Source organism: Oncorhynchus mykiss, chromosome 11, assembly GCF_057628025.1.
Source record: "Oncorhynchus mykiss isolate SJ-2025 chromosome 11, ASM5762802v1, whole genome shotgun sequence".
In the NCBI taxonomy this organism is placed as follows: Eukaryota; Metazoa; Chordata; class Actinopteri; order Salmoniformes; family Salmonidae; genus Oncorhynchus; species Oncorhynchus mykiss.
Window position 1 is genome coordinate 54,369,594 of NC_143032.1, and position 21,572 is coordinate 54,391,165.

The window sequence follows — 21,572 nt, forward strand, 5'->3', positions numbered from 1 at the left end:
ACACACCCCAGCCATGAGCTGTGCACTCGCTTACCATCGGGCAGATGGTATCAGAGCATGAGGTCTGATACCAAAAGGCTCAGAAACAGTTTCTATCTACAAGCCATCAGACTGCTGAACAGTTAAACTGGACTGACCACCTGCTCTGATTCTCTGCACTTTAACAAACACGCATGCACGCATGCGTGCACACACACACACACACACACACACACACCACACAAACAACACAACTGCTGCTGCTACAAGACCTTTATAATGAATACTGCACAATTTAAACACTTGCCCCTCAATCCCCCTTCCCCGAATACACATGTAAATACTGGACTATAAATTGTGCCTTCCTGTATTATATTTATGCTCAAATATTTAATATAGTCTACTGAACCATTTACTTTATGTTGGTATTCTTATCTTTCCTTATTTCTTATAGCTGTTGCATTGTCGAGAAGGAACCTGCAAGTAAGCCTTTCGTTGGACGGACGACACATACAACTAATAAAACTTTAAACTTGAGGCCTCCCGAGTGGCTCAGTGGTCTAAGATACTGCATCTCAGTTCTAGAGGTGTCAATACAGATCCTGGTTCGATTCCAGGCTGTATCACAACTGGCCATGATCGGGAGTCCCATAGGGCGGTGCACAATTGGCCCAGTGTCTTCCGGGTTAGGCCAGGGGGAGCTTTACTTGGCTCATTGTGTTCTTGTGGTGGGGCCTGCAGGCTGACCCTCAGTTGAACAGTGTTTACTCCGACACGTTTTTGTTGAAAAGTGCGGTTTGGCCGGTCATTTTTCGGAGGACGCATGACTTGACCTGCCCCTCCCGAGCCCGTTGCAGCGATGAGACAAGATCGAAATTGGGGAGAAAATTACAAATTGTAACTTGAAACGAGCAGGTCAAAACAACCCATAGAGACAAACAATTAGCTCCTCATAGGTAATAAATGGATTCTCACATCCTCTCTTGTTTATACCAGCTCCCACACTCAATAATAACTTGAACATAGAAATGATTAAGGCTCTTGTGACCCTGATGCTGATCCTTTCTGGTAAACTTCATCCTTCAAACAGTTGCTTAGATTCACCGTTTTTATTGGCAGTGAAATTTCATTCAAGATATGGCATGAGATATACATACAACGACCCAGTTGACAAATAGTATAACAATGACACACGACGCTAACGTATATACCACGTGAGAAAAATATTTTCCTGTCATAGTTCTCTCCCAGGACAACACCTTTGATCTTGTATTTTTTTAAACACACACATACCTTACACACAAAGCACTTTCCTGTGCTACATTTCAGTGAACATGACAGTACTGGTAAGTCATTACTTTATTAATACCTTCATCTTGTGTGTCCCCTAATTGTTCCAGCAGAGTAGGTTAGTGTGCTCCTTTTCACAATTAGAATAATTACGGTAATTGCATGGTTCGACAAAGGACACAACATCAAAGCAGTAATACAAACCGTTACGACAGTAATCAGACAATACACAACAGCAAACACACATTAAACACCCTCACACATATTCAATCAGATGATACAACTATATTACTTTGTTATTCAATACATTGACTTCATTAATATCAGTTTGCTGAATGACCCTTATGTATACTATGGTTCCAGTGTGGTTAAGCTTCTCAGATATTATTGCGAGAAATGATTAGATGACTTGGAATAAACAGTTTAACGCATCAATGAGTTTGAAATGGACCTGAAGTCAATACATTTCTTACAATTCTTTAAGTGCAATGCAGCACAGAGCGCAGCTGCAGTTGGTAAACCCAACTTGACTAGCATGTGTTATTTTAAAGACCACCTCTATTCAGCACTACACCATACCCACCATGCTGATTATCAGCCCTGGCAATATAGCCTACAACGGAAATGTAACAGTCATGTTCCTCCCTTAAAACAAACAAGTAAGCACATATAAATGTTAATAATGACATATTGGTATAAAGGGTGGTCAGTATGTGTTTACATGTTGGGTACCCTTACTACAAAGAGATGAATGGGTTCACTCTTGGGGGTTGGCTGTACTGTCATTGATCCCACATGTATCCTAAAATGTAGTGGCTATGATAATGACTCAAATTGCTAAATGGAGCCGTGAATATCGGGGTTTTGGACACCGCAAACAATCAGTGAAAATAATCTGTCTATCGTTGAGTCCTACCTGTTGTCTTATAAGATGCCTTTGTTCATCTGCGGTGCACTAAAAAAGCCTGTGGAAATAGAACAGAGACATGTTTTGTGTCATCATTTACATCTACGTAGGTATTCACAAGTGGACATTTCGAAAGGGGGGGAAAAAGCAAAAAGTCTTGACTTAGCAGTTTTGCTGGCGTCACGTGACTGGTCGTCGGCTGTATAGTCTGTTGAACTTGTTTCACAGCCTTTGTTGAGAGATTAACAGAGAACACACAATGTGGAGCTAGGCCCTGCCTGCCAGGGATAGTCTCGGTGACAGTCCTGGTAGAGAACCCGGTTGGGACCTGCTGCTTCCAAACCAACAGCAGCTCATTAGACCACCAGCGTCATGCCGCTCCTCCGTCAGGCCGTCTGATCTGAAGTCCTTGGGATTTGCTCAACAGCTGCAACTTTAAGAGAGCGAGAGAGAGAGCACCTTTTCCTAAATTCGTTCAGCCCCCTCCAATGAAACCACACCTCGTTCCCAGGAGCACCATCCGCCAACACAGTAAGTCACTAACATAATCGTCAGTTACTGCGGTGGTCTTGTGTGGGTTAACTCATAGATGGTGAGAGATTATTTGGTGGCTGTGTTGGGACAAGGGTCTCTGAATGTGTGGCGCTGAACATCCCTCATGCCACAATGGGTGACTGGGCTCATGGTGTGAGGGGCAACAGGGGAAAGGTAGGAACTGGGAGCTGTGGGAAGGCCTTTCAAATACAGCAGGGCCGAGCCAGGGGGAGGTCACCGCATCACCTCTCACAGTAGTGTAGGGTGAAGTCCTTCGAAACCTTTCCACCCCCAATACCCCAAGGCTCCAGCTCATCTTCATCTTCCTCCTCTTCCTCTGCCTCCTCCTCGTAGTGGCTGGGCTCCTCGATGGAGGTTTCCATGTGGTAGCAGTAGGGCTGACCCTCTGTGTACTCGTAGATGGTTGGCAGGCTGCTCTTCAGGCTGCAGCGGCGTCGTAGGGCCACTAACAGAGGCTGGGGCATGGTGAAAATGTCCAAGTTGTTGCTCAAGTCGATCCAAACCAAGCTGGAGAACTTCTTGGGGTCCTTTAGGATCTCAGTCAGGTCTTTGACTATGGCCAGGGTCAGCCGGTTGCCATTGAGGGCCAGGGTGTTGAGTTTGGGCAGAGACCCCAGGTGGGGTAGCAGGATACGGAGGTTCTCGTCCAGGAGCTCTGTGAAACTGATGTCTACAGCCACCACTGCATCCCCACTGTTCTGGAGGTAGAAGGCCACGTGGCGTACGTCTCGACTGGAGAGAGGGATACCAGACAAGTCGACTCTGTCAGTAGATACCTTTCTCTGCAGGGTTGTCTTGAGACTGTAAAGGGATAACAAAAATATATTGAAAACATGTTCAGACATTCTTGGATATGAAAGTACACTTGCTCAGTTAAGATATCTCAGAACTTAAGGAACAGGAATGAGGGATATAGAGGGGCTGAGTGCGGAAATGTTGGTCTCAATTGTATCATCTATATGTGTGACCTGGGAACATGGCCTTCGTGCCATATTGTGTTTCCTGTGTTGTATAAAGGAAGGGGGTTGGGCACGCTTGGAGTGGAAGGCTGAATTAGAGTCTCCAGCATGAGGATTTAACAGTGTACACTGTGAAGGGCCAAAACATACGAAACACCCAACCTCCTCATTCAGAGAGTGAAAAGAATTGCGTTCCTTATTACCAATTGCCAAAAACATTTACCATCTGATTATATGACACAAAACATTACAGGGCTCATTTCTAAAAGAGAACTTGGTCTCAACATGACTCAAAATAAAGGTTAAATAAAAACATTTATTGGCTTAGTTCAAAAGTCAAACCATGAAATTGCAATCCTGTTTCAATGATTGAAACGAGATGAAACAAAACATGTCTAGAGAGACAAAAATGGCATACATTTGAATCAACTAAAGTTGCTGGCATAGAAAATGTATTTGATTGCATAAGTTGTGTTGCTTCAGTGGATTTAACTACTTTTCTGTAAATGGCAGTTGTGGGTTCCATTTGATATGAGGCTGTGACAAAATGTATTATCATGTCTGGATATCTGTCTCAGTGTATAGCCTCACAGCATGAGAGTATCAGAGGCAAATCCTCCTGCCTTTTGAAAGATGACATTTGTGTGATGTTGGAGTCCATGGCTGGATTTATATTAAAGGTATTGCACTTTGATGTTGCTTTAACGCTGACTTCCAGGAGTTGGCATATCATATCAGTGACTCATTCTGAGCAATGACGAAGAGAGACAAGGGCAACAACCACTGATCAACTGCACTGTTCTGCTTCATAAATACACATTACATTTGTATATCATCTGCATACCACCCTATAACAACTTTTCCACATGGCAAATATGCCATACTGTTTGAGGACTTCAGTGCTTAACCAATCCCCATTCTCCAGCTGACAGAAGAGCCCTGAGTCTCTGATGTAGTATGGGTTTGAATTACAGCGTCCCCCAGACATTCATCCTTTCTGTCCTCTGAGTAATGCTTCTGGACCTGACAGGAATAGAAATCAGCCGTAGAAATGTCATTTCCAAAGGCTCACCTCACATGTAAGTGTTACAGCAGTGCTGTGACACAATGGTGAAAATATGACTCTCTAATGTGAGTTTAATAGACAGGGGTCAGGTGTTCTGCCACTGTCTACTCTCTGTTTAGGGCCAAATAGCATTCTAGTTTGCGCAGTTTTTTTGTTAATTCTTTCCAATGTGTCAAGTAATTATATTTTTGTTTTCTCATGATTTGGTTGTGTCTACTCTCTCTCTCTCGCTCTCTCAATGTCACCCTCTCTCTCGACACTCTTAGAAAAAAGAAGAACCCTTTTTAGTTCCAGGTAGGGTTCTAACTGGAACCAAAAAGGGTTCTTCAAAGGGTTCTCCTATGGGGACAGCCGAAGAACGCTTTTAGGTTCTAGATAGCACCTTTTTTTCTAAGAGTGTAGAAACAGGATCTTAATTGAGCCCTGCACTCCTTTACGGCCCTTTCAATGAATTTATATTGTGGTCATTAAATCCAGAGGAATTTATATTGTGGTCATTAAATCCAGAGGAATTTATGTTGTGGTCATTAAATCCAGAGGAATTTCTTACAAGGGTCTGAGGGTCACTGTAAATTAGAAGGCTCATTGTGTCCCAATCTGGGTCTGACATTTCCAGGAATCTGAAATCATTGAAACTAGGCTACTTGAGCGTTTATAAATGTAATTGGAACAAATATAAGTGGATACCAAGATTCAGTCATAAATTATGCAGAATGAACACAAAAATATTGTTTTTAATTACCTAGGCAGGGTAAACTGCTAAATATAGTGACTGTCAAAATGAAGAGCCCCTAGAGAGGCAGATGGCCATGAAAAAGTAATACTGCTATGCACTACAGTTGAAAATCATTTCTTCAAGGAGTCCATATATCCCCTGAGCTACTGCACAGCGCATATCATTTTGTTTTTGCAAAGTCCTTCATGCTTAAAGCATTGCTCTTTAAACAGTAAACATGTCATTCATCTTTTCCCTTCACAACCACAGTAAATCCCAGAGCAGAGGGACAGGAGCAGAATGTCAAGTCGAGTCAGACTGAATAGCCAGGTTACCGCCCCTTATTTCCCCCTCCTCACCCCAGGTGTCTGCTGCACTCCTGCTGGCTGGCTGCAGGTGTGACATTTCAACTTGTGACAGACAGACAGAGAGGAAGTGGCCATGCCAGGTTACCAACTGTCATCATCCTTAGCTGACTCCTGTGTGTACAGGTTCCCTGTGGATTGAGCTGCCGAGCGGCGCAGCAGTCTAAGGCAATGCATCTCAGTGCTAGAGGTGTCACTACTGACACCCTGGTTCGATTCCAGGCTGTATCACAACCGGCCGTGATTTGGAGTCCCATAGGGCGGTGCACAATTGGCCCAGTGTCGTCTGAGTTTGGCCGGGGTAGGCCGTCATTGTAAATAAGAATTTGTTCTTAACTGACTTGCCTAGTTAAATAAAGGTTCAATAAGAAAATACAAATGATGATGGTCCTGAGATACTGTATTCTCATTAATCTCATATACAGTAGTATACAAATAAAGAGTATGTCTAAACCTATGAAGAGGAATTTGCAAATTAGCCGGGTGAGAATAAATAAATAAAAAATAGAATATGCCATGAAATATCTATAGCAGCAAATGTATTGTAGTGAAACTGCATAGTCGGTGGTTATTATGCATTAGTTTAGCAGTGTGGTATAATCGTGCGCATTGCATAGCATTAGATTTGTGACGGTTAAATGAGCTCCACTGATAATATCTGAGTTCAAGAATATTTGCCCCAGAACCAGAAATCCTTTATTTTATGTTTTGCTCCAACTCAATTAACTCTGAATACAGGAACCCTTTACAAAGTGCCATTAAGTGTTGAATACGAATGAGTGTAGTTTCCTTAGAGCTGAACCTAAAAGCGATGGGAGGTGATGACTAATGCTTGTCCTGCTGCCTCAGACTGTGTCAGATAACCACTTCATCTACAAGTTCAATATGGGAACATGCATAATCATATCCTGCTTATTTTTCATTAACATAATTACTAAAGACTCAGAAACAGAATAACCTGTCAATTCATTTGCAAGCGATTTCCATTTTCATGATTTGCACATCAATGATTACAAAACTGGCTGGTACAAATAATGTGTTTTCATCTAAGGAGCCAATGTATCTTATTTCTATACAACCCCTCTATTTCATCCCAACCAAACTGGCCACATTTGTAGGCAGGCTACTGTCTGTATGGAGAGTGGCCTGTTCTGAGTCAAAGAGGACTGATGCCATTGCACAAACCATTGCTGTGGTGACAGCAGCACCACACAGAGGAATGATTGACACTTCTGGTTGCCTCTGTGGTCCTGACCTGCCTGGCCAGCCCAGAGGCTGCTGTGTTCCAGCCCTATTGAATGTCAGACAAACCCACTCAAAACTCACTTAGGGTGCTTGTCATAAGTCTGGCTGTGGCATTGGCACCATTTTAGATGGCGGTGTTAGCATTTGGGCAGTTTAGAGAGTTTTATGTGTGAAAGACTGATGGCTAGATGGAGGAGCTTACCAGGCCTGGGACTTCCGCCTGGACATGCTCTGTCTGAGCCACTTAGAATGAGGTGTCAGGTGATAGATCAGCTGTCTGCAGATCTTATCTGATGACTTGATGGTGTCAGCATCTTTCTGGGGGAAGAAAGGCTCAAAGATAAAAAGTGAAGTGTAACAACAAAATAATACCAGATGCCCTCTTTTTTGCTTAGTTCTAAATATGGTTGTTACTTTTTGAGACCACGTATAAGAAAAATACAGCACCTTATATAACAGCTCAACTTTTGAGGTACATTGTCAATTTAATCAGAGCTGGTGTGCAACAGTGTGGAAAACAGGAGTCATGGTGAGGAAATAAAGAGGCCAGATAAAATACAAAATCTAGTGAACACTTTTTCTTGTTATTTCTATCCGTTGTCTGTTTATTGAGTTTTTGTTTTTTTTACAGGGACAGTGCACATTAATCAACTTTATGTAAAGTCTAACTTTTGGCATCCACATCCCATTTCAACTCAATGTGTAACTGTCGCAAAATTGAAAAATGATCATGTAATTGTTTTATCAATCTTCCAGCTCCTCTGTATGTGTCACACCCTGATCGGTTTCACTTGTCTTTGTGATTGTATCTACCTCCCTCCAGGTATTGCCCATCTTCCCCATTATCCCCTGCGTATTTATACCTGTTTTCTCTGTTTGTCTGTTGCCAGTTCGTTTTGTTCGTAAAACCTTCCAGCGTTTGTTTCCATGCTCTTGCCTGTTTCTTGCTCCTGTTTTCTAGTCCTTCCCTGTTTTGACTGTTCTGCCTTCCCTGACCCTGAGACTGCATGCTGTTCTGGACCCTTTACACCCTTTCTGGATTATTGACCCCTGCCTGTCTTGACCTGTTGTTTGCCTGCCCCTGTGGTTGTAATAAACTCTTGTTACGTCTGCATCTGGGTCTTACCTAAACGTGATAGTATGGTAATAATACACTGGTGTCACGTTCGTTGTATGGAGGAGACCAAGGCGCAGCGTGGCAAGTGTACATACTTATTTTATTAAAGAAAGAACACTAAACAAAAGTGCCACTATATAAACGAGTGCTGACAGGCAACTACACATAGACAAGAACCCACAAAACCAAAAGGGAAAATGGCAACCTAAATAGGATCCCCAATCAGAGACAACGATAAACAGCTGCCTCTGAATGGGAACCAATTCAGGCCACCATAGACATACAATTACCTAGACTTACAAAACCCCTAGATATACAAAAACCCTAGACAAGACAAAACAAGCATACCCACCCTCGTCACACCCCGACCTAACCAAAATAACAGCGAAAACAGAGATAACTAAGGTCAGGGCGTGACACTGGTGAGAAGAAGGCAGTGGGAAGGCAGGCCTCTAAATGGAAGATACTCCAAAAAAGAAGATGAGTAGGCGGCCAGTACGTTGTAATAAACTTTCGTGAACTATTAACAGAAAATATTTACAAAAGAATACATATAGGAATTGTTAATAGTTCACTAAAGTTTATTGCAATGTACTGGACGCCTATTCGTCTTCTTTCCTGGAAATAATACACTGACATTATTATAGCATTAGGGTTGCAAAGGGAGGGTATATTACTGGAAACTTCCAAAGTATACCAGTAAACTACTAGAATTTCGGTAACTTTCAAAATTTATTTGGAATTTTATAAAATTACATTAGTGGGTACTTCAGTGTCATGTATTGTCATGTTGTGTCTTGTTTCTGTCCTTTCCCTTCACCCTGTCTCCCTCTGCTGGTCGTTATTAGGTTACCTTTTCTCCCCCTCTTTTCCCCAGCTGTTCCTTGTCTCCTCCTAACTACCTCGTCACCCCTTTTCCCACCTGTTCCCTTTTTCCCTCTGATTAGTCCTCTATATCTCTCTCTGTTTTTGTTCCTGTCTTTGTCGGATTCTCGTTTGTGTTACTCATGCCTGAACCAGACTATCGTCGTGTTTGCTGCAACCTTGTCCTGTCCTGTCGGAATCTGCCTGTTCAGCTAACCTTGTTCTGTCCTGTCGGAATCTGCCTGTCCATCTGAGCCTACGTGTGTTTCGTCATTAAAGAAACTCTGTTTTGTTAATTCGCTTTTGGGTCCTCATTCACGCACCGTAACAGAAGAATCCGACCAAGAATGGACCCAGCGACTTCGGATCCTCTCCACTCAGCCGTCGAGATCCAGGGAGCGATGCTAGGCAGACACGAGCAGGAATTGTCTGCTGCTCGACATGCCGTTGAGACCCTGGCCACCCAAGTCTCCAACCTCACAGAACAGGTTCACCATCTCCGCCTCGATCCACCGGCCACTTCCAGGGCTTTCGAATCTCCGGAGCCCAGAATCAATAACCCGCCGTGTTACTCTGGGGAGCCCACTGAATGCCGCTCGTTCCTCACCCAGTGTGATATTGTGTTTTCTCTCCAGCCCAACACTTACTCCAGGAGCACTGCTCGTGTCGCCTACGTCATATCTCTCCTTACTGGACGGGCTCGTGAGTGGGGCACGGCAATCTGGGAGGCAAGGGCTGAGTGTACTAACCAGTATCAGGACTTTAAGGAGGAGATGATACGGGTTTTTGATCGATCTGTTTTTGGGGAGGAGGCTTCCAGGGCCCTGTCTTCCCTATGTCAAGGTAATCGATCCATAACAGACTACTCTATTGAGTTTCGCACTCTTGCTGCCTCCAGTGGCTGGAACGAGCCGGCTTTGCTCGCTCGTTTTCTGGAGGGTCTCAGCGCAGAGGTAAAGGATGAGATTCTCTCCCGGGAGGTTCCTTCCAGCGTGGATTCCTTGATTGAACTCGCTATTCGCATTGAGCAACGGGTTGATCTTCGTCACCGAGCTCGTGGAAAGGAGCTCGCGTTCTCCGTTGCCCCCCTCTCCGCATCACTACCATCTTCCTCTGCCGGCTCGGGTGCTGAGCCTATGCAGCTGGGAGGTATCCGCATCTCGACTAAGGAGAGGGAACGGAGAATCACCAACCGCCTCTGTCTCTATTGCGGTTCTGCTGGTCATTTTGTCACTTCATGTCCAGTAAAAGCCAGAGCTCATCAGTAAGCGGAGGGCTACTGGTGAGCGCTACTACTCCTGTCTCTCCTTCAAGATCCTGCACTACCTTGTCGGTCCATCTACGCTGGACCGGTTCGTCAGCTTCCTGCAGTGCCTTAATAGACTCTGTGGCGGAGGGCTGTTTTATGGACGAGACCTGGGCTCGGGAACATGACATTCCTCTCAGACAGTTAAGGGAGTCCACGGCCTTGTTCGCCCTGGATGGTAGTCCTCTCCCCAGGATTCAGCGTGAGACGCTACCTTTAACCCTCACTGTTTCTGGTAATCATAGCGAAACCATTTCTTTTTTAATTTTTCGTTCACCTTTTACACCTGTTGTTTTGGGCCATCCCTGGCTAGTTTGTCATAATCCTTCCATTAATTGGTCTAGTAATTCTATCCTCTCCTGGAACGTCTCTTGTCATGTGAAATGTTTAATGTCTGCTATCCCTCCTGTTTCCTCTGTCTCTTCTTCACAGGAGGAGCCTGGTGATTTGACAGGGGTGCCGGAGGAATATCACGATCTGCGCACGGTGTTCAGTCGGTCCAGGGCCACCTCTCTCCCTCCACACCGGTCGTATGATTGTAGTATTGATCTCCTTCCGGGAACCACTCCCCCCCGGGGTAGACTATACTCTCTGTCGGCTCCCGAACGTAAGGCTCTCGAAGATTATTTGTCTGTAGCTCTTGCCGCCGGTACCATAGTCCCCTCCTCCTCTCCCGCCGGAGCGGGGTTTTTTTTTGTTAAGAAGAAGGACGGGTCCCTGCGCCCCTGCATAGATTATCGAGGGCTGAATGACATAACAGTGAAGAATCGTTATCCGCTTCCTCTTATGTCTTCAGCCTTCGAGATCCTGCAGGGAGCCAGGTTTTTCACTAAGTTGGACCTTCGTAACGCTTACCATCTCGTGCGCATCAGGGAGGGGGACGAGTGGAAGACGGCGTTTAACACTCCGTTAGGGCACTTTGAATACCGGGTTCTTCCTTTCGGCCTCGCTAACGCTCCAGCTGTCTTTCAGGCATTAGTCAATGATGTCCTGAGAGACATGCTGAACATCTTTTTTTTCGTTTACCTTGACGATATCCTGATTTTTTCACCGTCACTCCAGATTCATGTTCAGCACGTTCGACGTGTCCTCCAGCGCCTTTTAGAGAATTGTCTTTTTGTGAAGGCTGAGAAGTGCTCTTTTCATGCTTCCTCCGTCACATTTCTCGGTTCTGTTATTTCCGCTGAAGGCATTAAGATGGATCCCGCTAAGGTCCAAGCTGTCATTGATTGGCCCGTTCCTAAGTCACGCGTCAAGCTGCAGCGCTTTCTCGGCTTCGCGAACTTCTATCGTCGTTTCATCCGTAATTTCGGTCAGGTGGCAGCTCCTCTCACAGCCCTTACTTCTGTCAAGACGTGCTTTAAGTGGTCCGTTTCCGCCCAGGGAGCTTTTGATCTCCTCAAGAATCGTTTTACATCCGCACCTATCCTTGTTACACCTGACGTCACTAGACAGTTCGTTGTCGAGGTTGACGCGTCAGAGGTGGGCGTGGGAGCCATTCTTTCTCAGCGCTCCCTCTCTGACGACAAGGTCCACCCTTGCGCGTATTTTTCTCATCGCCTGTCGCCGTCGGAACGTAACTATGATGTGGGAAACCGCGAACTGCTCGCCATCCGCTTAGCCCTAGGCGAATGGCGACAGTGGTTGGAGGGGGCGACCGTTCCTTTTGTCGTTTGGACTGACCATAGGAACCTTGAGTACATCCGTTCTGCCAAACGACTTAATGCGCGTCAGGCGCGCTGGGCGCTGTTTTTCGCTCGTTTCGAGTTCGTGATTTCTTATCGTCCGGGCTCTAAGAACACCAAGCCTGATGCTTTATCTCGTCTCTTCAGTTCTTCAGTAGCCTCCACTGACCCCGAGGGGATTCTCCCTGAGGGGCGTGTTGTCGGGTTGACTGTCTGGGGAATTGAGAGGCAGGTAAAGCAAGCACTCACTCAAACTCCGTCGCCGCGCGCTTGTCCTAGGAACCTTCTTTTCGTTCCCGTTCCTACTCGTCTGGCCGTTCTTCAGTGGGCTCACTCTGCCAAGTTAGCCGGCCATCCTGGCGTTCGGGGTACGCTTGCTTCCATTCGCCAGCGTTTTTGGTGGCCCACCCGGGAGCATGACACGCGTCGCTTCGTGGCTGCTTGTTCGGTCTGCGCGCAGACTAAGTCCGGTAACTCTCCTCCTGCCGGCCGTCTCAGGCCGCTTCCCATTCCCTCTCGACCGTGGTCTCACATCGCCTTAGATTTTGTCACCGGACTGCCTTCGTCAGCGGGGAAGACGGTTATTCTTACGGTTGTCGACAGGTTCTCTAAGGCGGCTCATTTTATTCCCCTTGCTAAGCTTCCTTCTGCTAAAGAGACGGCACAAATCATCATCGAGAATGTTTTCAGAATTCATGGCCTTCCGTCAGACGTCGTTTCGGACAGAGGTCCGCAATTCACGTCTCAATTTTGGAGGGAGTTTTGCCGTTTGATTGGGGCTTCCGTCAGTCTCTCTTCCGGCTTTCACCCCCAGTCTAACGGTCAAGCAGAACGGGCCAATCAGACTATTGGTCGCATCTTACGCAGTCTTTCTTTTCGCAACCCTGCGTCTTGGTCAGAACAGCTCCCCTGGGCAGAATACGCCCACAACTCGCTTCCTTCGTCTGCGACCGGGCTATCTCCTTTTCAGAGTAGCCTCGGGTACCAGCCTCCGCTGTTCTCATCTCAGTTCGCCGAGTCCAGCGTCCCCTCCGCTCAGGCTTTTGTCCAACGTTGCGAGCGCACCTGGAAGAGGGTCAGGTCTGCACTTTGCCGTTATAGGGCGCAGACTGTGAGAGCTGCTAATAAGCGTAGAACTAAGAGTCCTAGATATTGTCGCGGTCAGAGAGTTTGGCTCTCCACTCAGAACCTTCCCCTTAAGACCGCTTCTCGCAAGTTGACCCCGCGGTTCATTGGTCCGTTCCGTATCTCTCGGATCATTAATCCTGTCGCAGTGCGACTTCTTCTTCCGCGATATCTTCGTCGCGTCCACCCGGTCTTCCATGTCTCCTGTGTCAAGCCCGTTCTTCGCGCCCCCGCTCGTCTTCCCCCCCCCCCCCATCCTTGTCGAGGGCACACCCATCTACAGGGTCCGTAGGATTTTGGACATGCGTCCTCGGGGCCGTGGTCATCAGTACCTAGTAGATTGGGAGGGGTACGGTCCTGAGGAGAGGAGTTGGGTTCCCTCTCGGGACGTGCTGGACCGTGCGCTGATCGATGATTTCCTCCGTTGCCGCCAGGCTTCCTCCTCGAGTGCAGTAAATTACCGGCAGCTTTGCAACCCTATATAGCACCAATCATTATAAAGCCAAACCATTTGCATGGCAAATGTGGAAGTCTTTCCTCATTAGTGATTGTATTGGAACAGCATATCATTCTATTCATGATGATACTTGTTCTGTCGACATCTTGATTTCTGGAAGTTTGATTCCAAGCTAAGCAGACAATACACCTTGAGATAAGGGTTTTGGAGATCTTACCTTCTTGGGACACTGCATCTCGCGAGCCAGGCTTAGCAGCAGCTCATGGGAGATGGGATCCACCAGGTTGAGAAAAGCAGCGTTCTTATATAAGATGTCATTTAGGGATGTTCCTTCCAAGCCCAGATCCTGCCAAATCAGACAAGAGACCGTATTACTCAAAATGCCTTAAGGCCACATTTCTCACTCTTCGTATTTTATGAAAACAATGAATTGTGTACAAAGAGCAGCATTATCACAGACACATCTGACTGATGATATTATGAAATGATGAAATCGACATCTGTTTGAAGTGCAGGACTAGCTGGATATATACGGTATAAAGAGGATGTTGAGAAGTTCCAGCAATAATGTAATGCTACTGTAGATGAGACACAGACAGAAAACTGTATTTAAAAAAATCTCTATTAATTTAAGGGGTGAAGGCTTTCATCTGAAAAGAGCTATTCCTGAATACTGTAATGTGCTTAATGTGCCTTGCACCAGGCAGAAGCATTACTTTTAGGATATTCACCTACACCTCTGTGATTTAAAGTTTCAGAGAGCTTTAGCATGCCACAGCATTGCACAGTCTGCATCTCTTAACTTTAGTACTATGGTGTCCTTCTGATGAATCCTGCAGGATATGAGAGTTCAATAAACATGATATGATGGATGAGCATTTGGTTCCTCTTTTGATGTTTAATGCAGCATTTTGTTTAGGTCTGCCATTGCGCAATACGTTCTAAACATTAGACTAAAAACAACTAATCTATGAATGGCGCAGACACATTTGCGAGGGCAGACAGACACAAAAGAGTTGCTACAGTACATGACGGGTTGAGAGAATGTTTTTAAGGTGAGAATGATGTCTGTAACAAACTACAGATCAGAGCCAACTGAAATAAATTATTTGCGTACACCTTTTAAGCCGCAAATGAAGAAGTAGGTAAGGAGAGAAAATAGGGAACTGAAAATGAAAGATTTTCACAGGCTGCATAGAATAGCTGTTCCTGAGTCCTCTACAAAGGCCTAATTAGGCTGTGTATGTGAGGGGTAGAGATTGGATGCGCACATAGAGAGAGCTGAGAAATTAAAGACATGGAGGATGGGAACACACACACACACACACACACACACACACACACACACACACACACACACATACACACACACACACACACACACACACACACACACACACACACAGAGAGAGACACACACACAGAGAGAGACACACAAAAAAAGTATTGATTGCAATGGACAGTTTGGGTGGGAGGCTAGCAGCCACCCATTACTGATTTCCAGTTAACACAAACAAGACAACACATGGGTGGGAAGTTCCTTCTCTTTTTTTCAAGAGCGAAGGTCTAAAAATACTTCCTTTCTTTCCTTTGTTTGTGTTTGTGGCCCACATCTGATCATCTCAGAGGCAGGCACTGAAACAGGATCAATACGGATGTAACCGCACCACACCTGAAGCAACGAGGAGTCCTTTTTAATGAGATATTGTGAAGAATAGACTTTGCTACCTTACTGCAGACGCAACATTATGAACTCAGTTGCCTATACAGGTACATTTTCATTCTTCAGTTGTTACAGAAACTCTAACCTAACCATAGCATGTCTACTAACTATACAGTGGATAATTGAGTTACAAACCAAAATATAATTGAGGCACGTGCCGATTTGCAATAGCCTGAATGCTGATAACGTGAGTCTTATTCAATTAAAACAGAGCTAATTTAAAAGAGGGTCCCCTGTGATGTGGCTGTCATGCAGCTTTGGCACTCTGGGTTATCTCCTTGCCTTGATTAAAGAGATTCTACAATCTCCTCTGTCAAGTCTTCAGCGTAATTAACTACAGATTGGACAACCTCTGAACGAGAGAGGAGCTTACGATTGAGCTAACAAACAGGACTATCAGATGTACTGTTATAGCGCATTAATAGTCATGTTATCATACTGACAGTATTCTTATAGAAATGACTCATTTTTCAGCTGATAACATGCTTTGAAATCTGATCCGTCCCTAGAAACATGATGCAAAGATAGTGAATACATAGAGCCAAATCCAAACTTGACAGAATGGATTATACTTGGGAATTTTCAAGACATCTTGTATTCCTTTTTCTTAGTGTGATACTAACCATGACTAAGCATGAAGTGTAGCAATCAGTGAACTACTTGTAGTTCAACTAGTAATTTAACTACATTTTGCAGCAGCTTGGTGGTACTGGAACTAACTTTAAATCAAATCAAAAGTTTATTTGTCAAGTGCGCCGAATACAACAGGTGTAGACTTTACAGTGAAATGCTTACTTACAGGCTCTAACCATTAGTGCAAAAAAAGGTATTAGGTGAACAATAGGTAAGTAAAGAAATAAAACAACAGTAAAAAGAGGCTATATACAGTAGCGAGGCTATAAAAGTAGCGAGGCTACATACAGACACCGGTTAGTCAGGCTGATTGAGGTAGTATGTACATGTAGATATGGTTAAAGTGACTATGCATACATGATGAAAAGAGAGTAGCAGTAGCATAAAAGAGAGGTTGGCAGGTGGTGGGTGGGGACACAATGTAGATAGCCCGGTTAGCCAATGTGCGGGAGCACTGGTTGGTTGGCCCAGTTGATGTAGTATGTACATGAATGTATAGTTAAAGTGACTATGCATATATGATAATTAGAGTGCATCAGTAGCGTATAAAGAGGGGTTGGGGGGGCACACAATGCAAATAGTCCAGGTAGCCATTGTGTTTGGACCATTCTAGTTGGTTGTTGATGTGGACACCAAGGAATTTGAAGCTCTCGACCTGCTCCACTAGAGCCATCTATCATCTCCTTAGTCACGTTGAGGAATAGGTTGTTATTCTGGCACCACCCGGCCAGGTCTCTGACCTCCTCCCTATAGGCTATCTCATCGCTGTCGTTGATCAGGCCTACACTGTTGTGTCGTCTGCAAACTTAATGATGGTGTTGGAGTCGTGCCTGGCCATGCAGTCGTGAGCGTCGGAGACGGTGTAGTATGATTCAATCTTAGCCCTGTATTGACGCTTTGCCTGTTTTATGGTTCATCGCAGGGCATAGCAGGATTTCTTGTAAGCTTCCGGGTTAGAGTCCTGCACCACATCTCTACCCTTTAGCTCAGTGAGATTGTTGCCTGTAATCCATGGCTTCTGGTTGGGGTATGTACGTACAGTCACGGTTGGGACGACGTCCTCGATGCACTTATTGATAATGCCAGTGAGTGATGGGGTGTACTCCTCAATGCCATCGGAAGAATCCCGGAACATGTTCCAGTCTGTGATAGTCACTGGTGCTTCCTGCTTTAATTTTAGCTTGTAAACAGGAATCAGGAGGATAGAGTTGTGGTCGGATTTACCAAATGGAGGGCGAGGGAGAGCTTTGTACACGTCTCTGTGTGTGGAGTACAGGTGATCTAGAATGTTTTGCCCTCTGGTTGCACATTTAACATGTTGATAGTAATTTGGTAGAACTGATTTAAGTTTCCCTGCATTAAAGTCTCTGGACACTAGGAGCGCCGCCTCTGGGTAAATGCTTTCCTGTTTGCTTATTTCCTAATACAGATGACTGAGTGTGGTCTTAGCGCCAGCATCTGACTGTGGTGGTAAATAATGTAGTTAGCTTCTTGATATGCCACACCGGTGGATGGATTATTTCGGCAATTGAGAAATGCTCACTAACAGGGATGTAAACCAATTTGCGCCCCAAATCTTTGAGAAAATAACTTTTTGTGCATGTGGAATATTTATCTTTTATTTCAGCTCATGAAACATGGGGAAACACTTTACATGTTTTGTTTATATTTTTGTTCAGTATAGACATTTTTGCACATTGATTGAAACTGAAATACAGAAATATTTAATTTACACTTACAAGTATTCGCACACCTAGGACTGTGGCGCTCATGAAATATTTCAGCCTGAGATTGTCAAGCAAATAAAATTCAAATACAATTTTATTGGTCACATACACATGCAGATGATGTTAATGCGAGTGTAGCGAAATGCTTGTGCTTCTAGTTCCGACCATGCAGTAATATCTAACAAGTAATCTAACAATTTTACAAAAACTACCTTTTACACACAAGTGTAAAGGAATGAATAAGAATATGTACATACAAATATATATATGAGCAATGGCCGAACAGCATAGGCAAGATGCAGTAGATGGTATAGAGCACAGTATATACATATGAGATGAGTAATGTAGGGTATGTAAACATTATATAAAGTGGCATTGTTTAAAGTGACTGGTGATTCATTTATTACATATAATTTTTAATTATTAAAGTGGCTAGAGATTTGAGTCAGTATGTTGGCAGCAGCCACTCAATGTTTGTGATGGCTGTTTAACAGTCTAATGGCCTTGAGAAAGAAGCTGTTTTTCAGTCTCTCGGTCCCAGCTGTGATGCACCTGTACTGACATCGCCTTCTTGGATGATAGCGGGGAGAACAGCCAGTGGCTTGGGTGGTTGTTGTCCTTGATGATCTTTTTGGCCTTCCTGTGACATCGGGTGGTGTAGGTGTCCTGGAGGGCAGGTAGTTTGCCCCCGGTGATGCGTTGTGCAGACCTCACTTCCCTCTGGAGAGCCTTACGGTTGTGGGTGGAGCAGTTGCCGTACCTGGCGGTGATACAGCCCGACAGGATGATTGTGCACCTGTAAAAGTTTGTGAGTGTTTTTGGTGACAAGCCACATTTCTTCAGCCTCCTGAGGTTGAAGAGTTGCGCCTTCTTCACCACGATGTCTGTGTGGGTGGACCATTTCAGTTTGTCCTTGATGTGTACGCCGATGAACTTAAAACTTTCCACCTTCTCCACTACTGTCCCGTCGATGTGGATAGGGGGGTGCTCCCTCTGCTGTTTCCTGAAGTCCACGATCATCTCCTTTGTTTTGTGGACGATGAGTGTGAGGTTATTTTCCTGAGACCACACTCCAAGGGCTCTCACCTCCTCCGTGAAGGCCGTCTCGTCGTTGTTGGTAATCAAGCCTACTACTGTAGTGTCATCTGCAAACTTGATGATTGAGTTGGGGGCATGCATGGCCACGCAGTCATGGGTGAACAGGGAGTACAGGAGAGGGCTGAGAATACACGCTTGTGGGGCCCCAGTGTTGAGGATCAGCGGGGTGGAGATGTTGTTTCCAACCCTCACCACCCGTCAGAAAGTCCAGGACCCAGTTGCACAGGGCGGGGTCGAGACCCAGGTTCTCGAGCTTGATGACAAGTTTGGAGGGTATCATGGTGTTAAATGCTGAGCTGTAGTCGATGAACAGCATTCTTACATAGGTATTCCTCTTGTCCAAATGGGTTAGGGCAGTGTGCAGTGTGATTACGAGTGCGTCATTTGTGGACCTATTGGGGCGATAAGCAAATTGGAGTGGGTCTAGGGTGTCAGGCAGGGTGGAGGTGATTTGATCCTTGACTAGTCTCTCAAAGCATTTCATGATGATTCAACATTATGTCAATGCTGTACTTTACCTGTGTGAATCTACGTAACACATTTCCCCTGTATATCTTTAAAAATACTGAGGCAAAACTTGAATTAACCAATATGAAATGGGCCGATTTCTGGAACCGTCAGCTGCTCACTCTCCTGCTGTAACAGACGAGGTCCATTACAGAGAATGGGCTGGCAGTAGGGAGGAAGACATTAGGGGAAGAGAGAGGGTGAATGTGTAGCTCTAATGGGTGCATTAGACAGCAGAGAGTGGAGGTGAGATCCTGCCCTGTCCATACCAGGGGATAAAGGGGTGGGATGACAGGGAGGAGGGGGGGCAGCACTCACACCCACAGTCCCATAAGACAATAGGAGCAGAAGAGTAGTCAACCGGTGACCTGTCAGTAGAAGAGACTGTACCGTGAGTTAGGTGGACTGTGGTGGGGGTATTGATCTGGGCTGTGCAGACATCCAAATTGCACTTAGACTAATAACTGAGAATTGCCATTTGTGCTTCGTTTCAACCCAACGCAAGAAATTGTAGTGGCAAATGAACCTTATTTTAAGCCATTTATGGACAAAACACAGCCGACATGACATAGGTCACAATTAAATTGACCAAATCAAATGCAGGTTTTCCAACAAATGTCAATACTAAACACATTATATTAACATTACATCATTATGGGTGGAATGGCATAAGATAATGTAATGAAATAGGAACACTTTATTAATGAAAGAAATCAGCTTTAATTCTACAGAACGACACTTAGTAGTAGTCCCATGTTTAACACCACTGCTGTTGCACATAGAATTCCCTATTTATGAGAATAAATAGCAGAATCACTCTATCCCACAAGCTGGTCCAGCATCCTCTTTCTGGTATTATTAGAAACTCTGAAAAGTGCATGCACTCAGACAAATCTGTGTAATATGTTATGTCTATCATATTGTGAATAGTAATTGTGATGTTGTTCAAGATTTATTTGAAATAGCAGCAGCACATGGAAATGACCAGATGCCAGGGATGACAGTGAGAGTAGTGGGCCTAATAGTTTACAAACACCCTTCAAAAACAGGTCAATAGTAGAAGCACCTGTGGCCACTGTATGGGTGGGTAGTCTACTTCAAATGTAGGTTCAATAATGTTGAGGTGCTCCTGCATAAACGGAAATATTGGGATTTATCCACGACAGTCTAAATTACCCATGCTGCATATGATGCAAGGTTTATATATCTGTTCGAAAAATTCTCATCAAAATTGTTGGAATGGGACAGACAATACACATGGTGACAAGCAGCGCAGTGATGACAGGCATTTGCCATGAAAGCAGATCGATGCACATTTGCGCGATGTAGGCCTACTGTGCGCAATTTTGATCGATTCATACGCAATAATTCCAATGTAGATAGTTTGTCCTTACCTTCCTCAATAGTTTAAGCACGTCGGTTGCCTGATCTATCCTGCGATCACGGAGCAGCTTTTGTATCTCTCGGATCCATGCCACTCGCCTCACGTAGGGGCTGTGATTGGACCGCCTCAGCATCCCCGGCAGTTTATCTGATTTCAGCATCATCGTAAACAGAAAGTCGCCGCCTTGAATTCTACCGCTGTCGCCTTCTCCTGTGCTGTTAAGAGGCTTGCAACGCCTTTTCGTAAAATTCTCATTGTCCAGACTACTCTGTCTACTTAATCTAGAACCCATATTTAAGTGTTTATATCGACAGTATTTTACAATTGCACAATGCAACCATAATACTGTCTAAACTCAGAAATATACCCCAGTTCAATAGCCCATATGTTATCTGTAGCCTATTGCCTATTATTCAATACTGACAGCAACACAGCACAATATTCCTGATTTACCTGTTACCGGATATTCAACGACTGTCTATTGCGCCCGTGACACATTTACGAGGACAGACGAATGCTCTGTTAATTTGATGATCTCTCAGGGTCTACGTGTGCCAGTATGCTCGGTGGATGCTCGTGCCTTTACGCTGTTGTTTAGGTTTGTGCAGTGTTGCACGGCAGACACCAGGCTCGTGGCGCGCATAACCAATCACAGCCTTCGTGTGCCATTGCGCGCCCTACGAAGTTACGACACGCCCTTCTCACGACTTCAATTTAGGAAGGTGCATGGTATGGCCACTGAGTGCACACCAGTTGTGAATAAACTCTACCACCTTTATTTAGGCTACTGTGACATTGCACTGTATTTGCATTAAACCTTTTGCAGCAATCATATGGATGGCATGGGGGTTGTTTGTTATAAAAA

The 21,572-nt window shown here is 44.9% G+C and overlaps 1 protein-coding gene across 1 annotated transcript; it reads right to left on the bottom strand.

The window, feature by feature from the left end:
* Positions 1 to 1,073: 1,073 nt before the first annotated feature.
* Positions 1,074 to 21,323, bottom strand: LOC110535928 (leucine-rich repeat-containing protein 75B). The gene is made up of 4 exons (XM_021621317.3): positions 20,718 to 21,323; positions 13,853 to 13,981; positions 7,284 to 7,399; positions 1,074 to 3,532 (listed from the first exon to the last, which is right to left on the bottom strand). The coding sequence occupies exons 1-4, from the start codon at positions 20,997 to 20,999 to the stop codon at positions 2,953 to 2,955; spliced, it is 1,107 nt and encodes a 368-aa protein (XP_021476992.2). The 5' UTR covers positions 21,000 to 21,323; the 3' UTR covers positions 1,074 to 2,952.
* Positions 21,324 to 21,572: the final 249 nt, after the last annotated feature.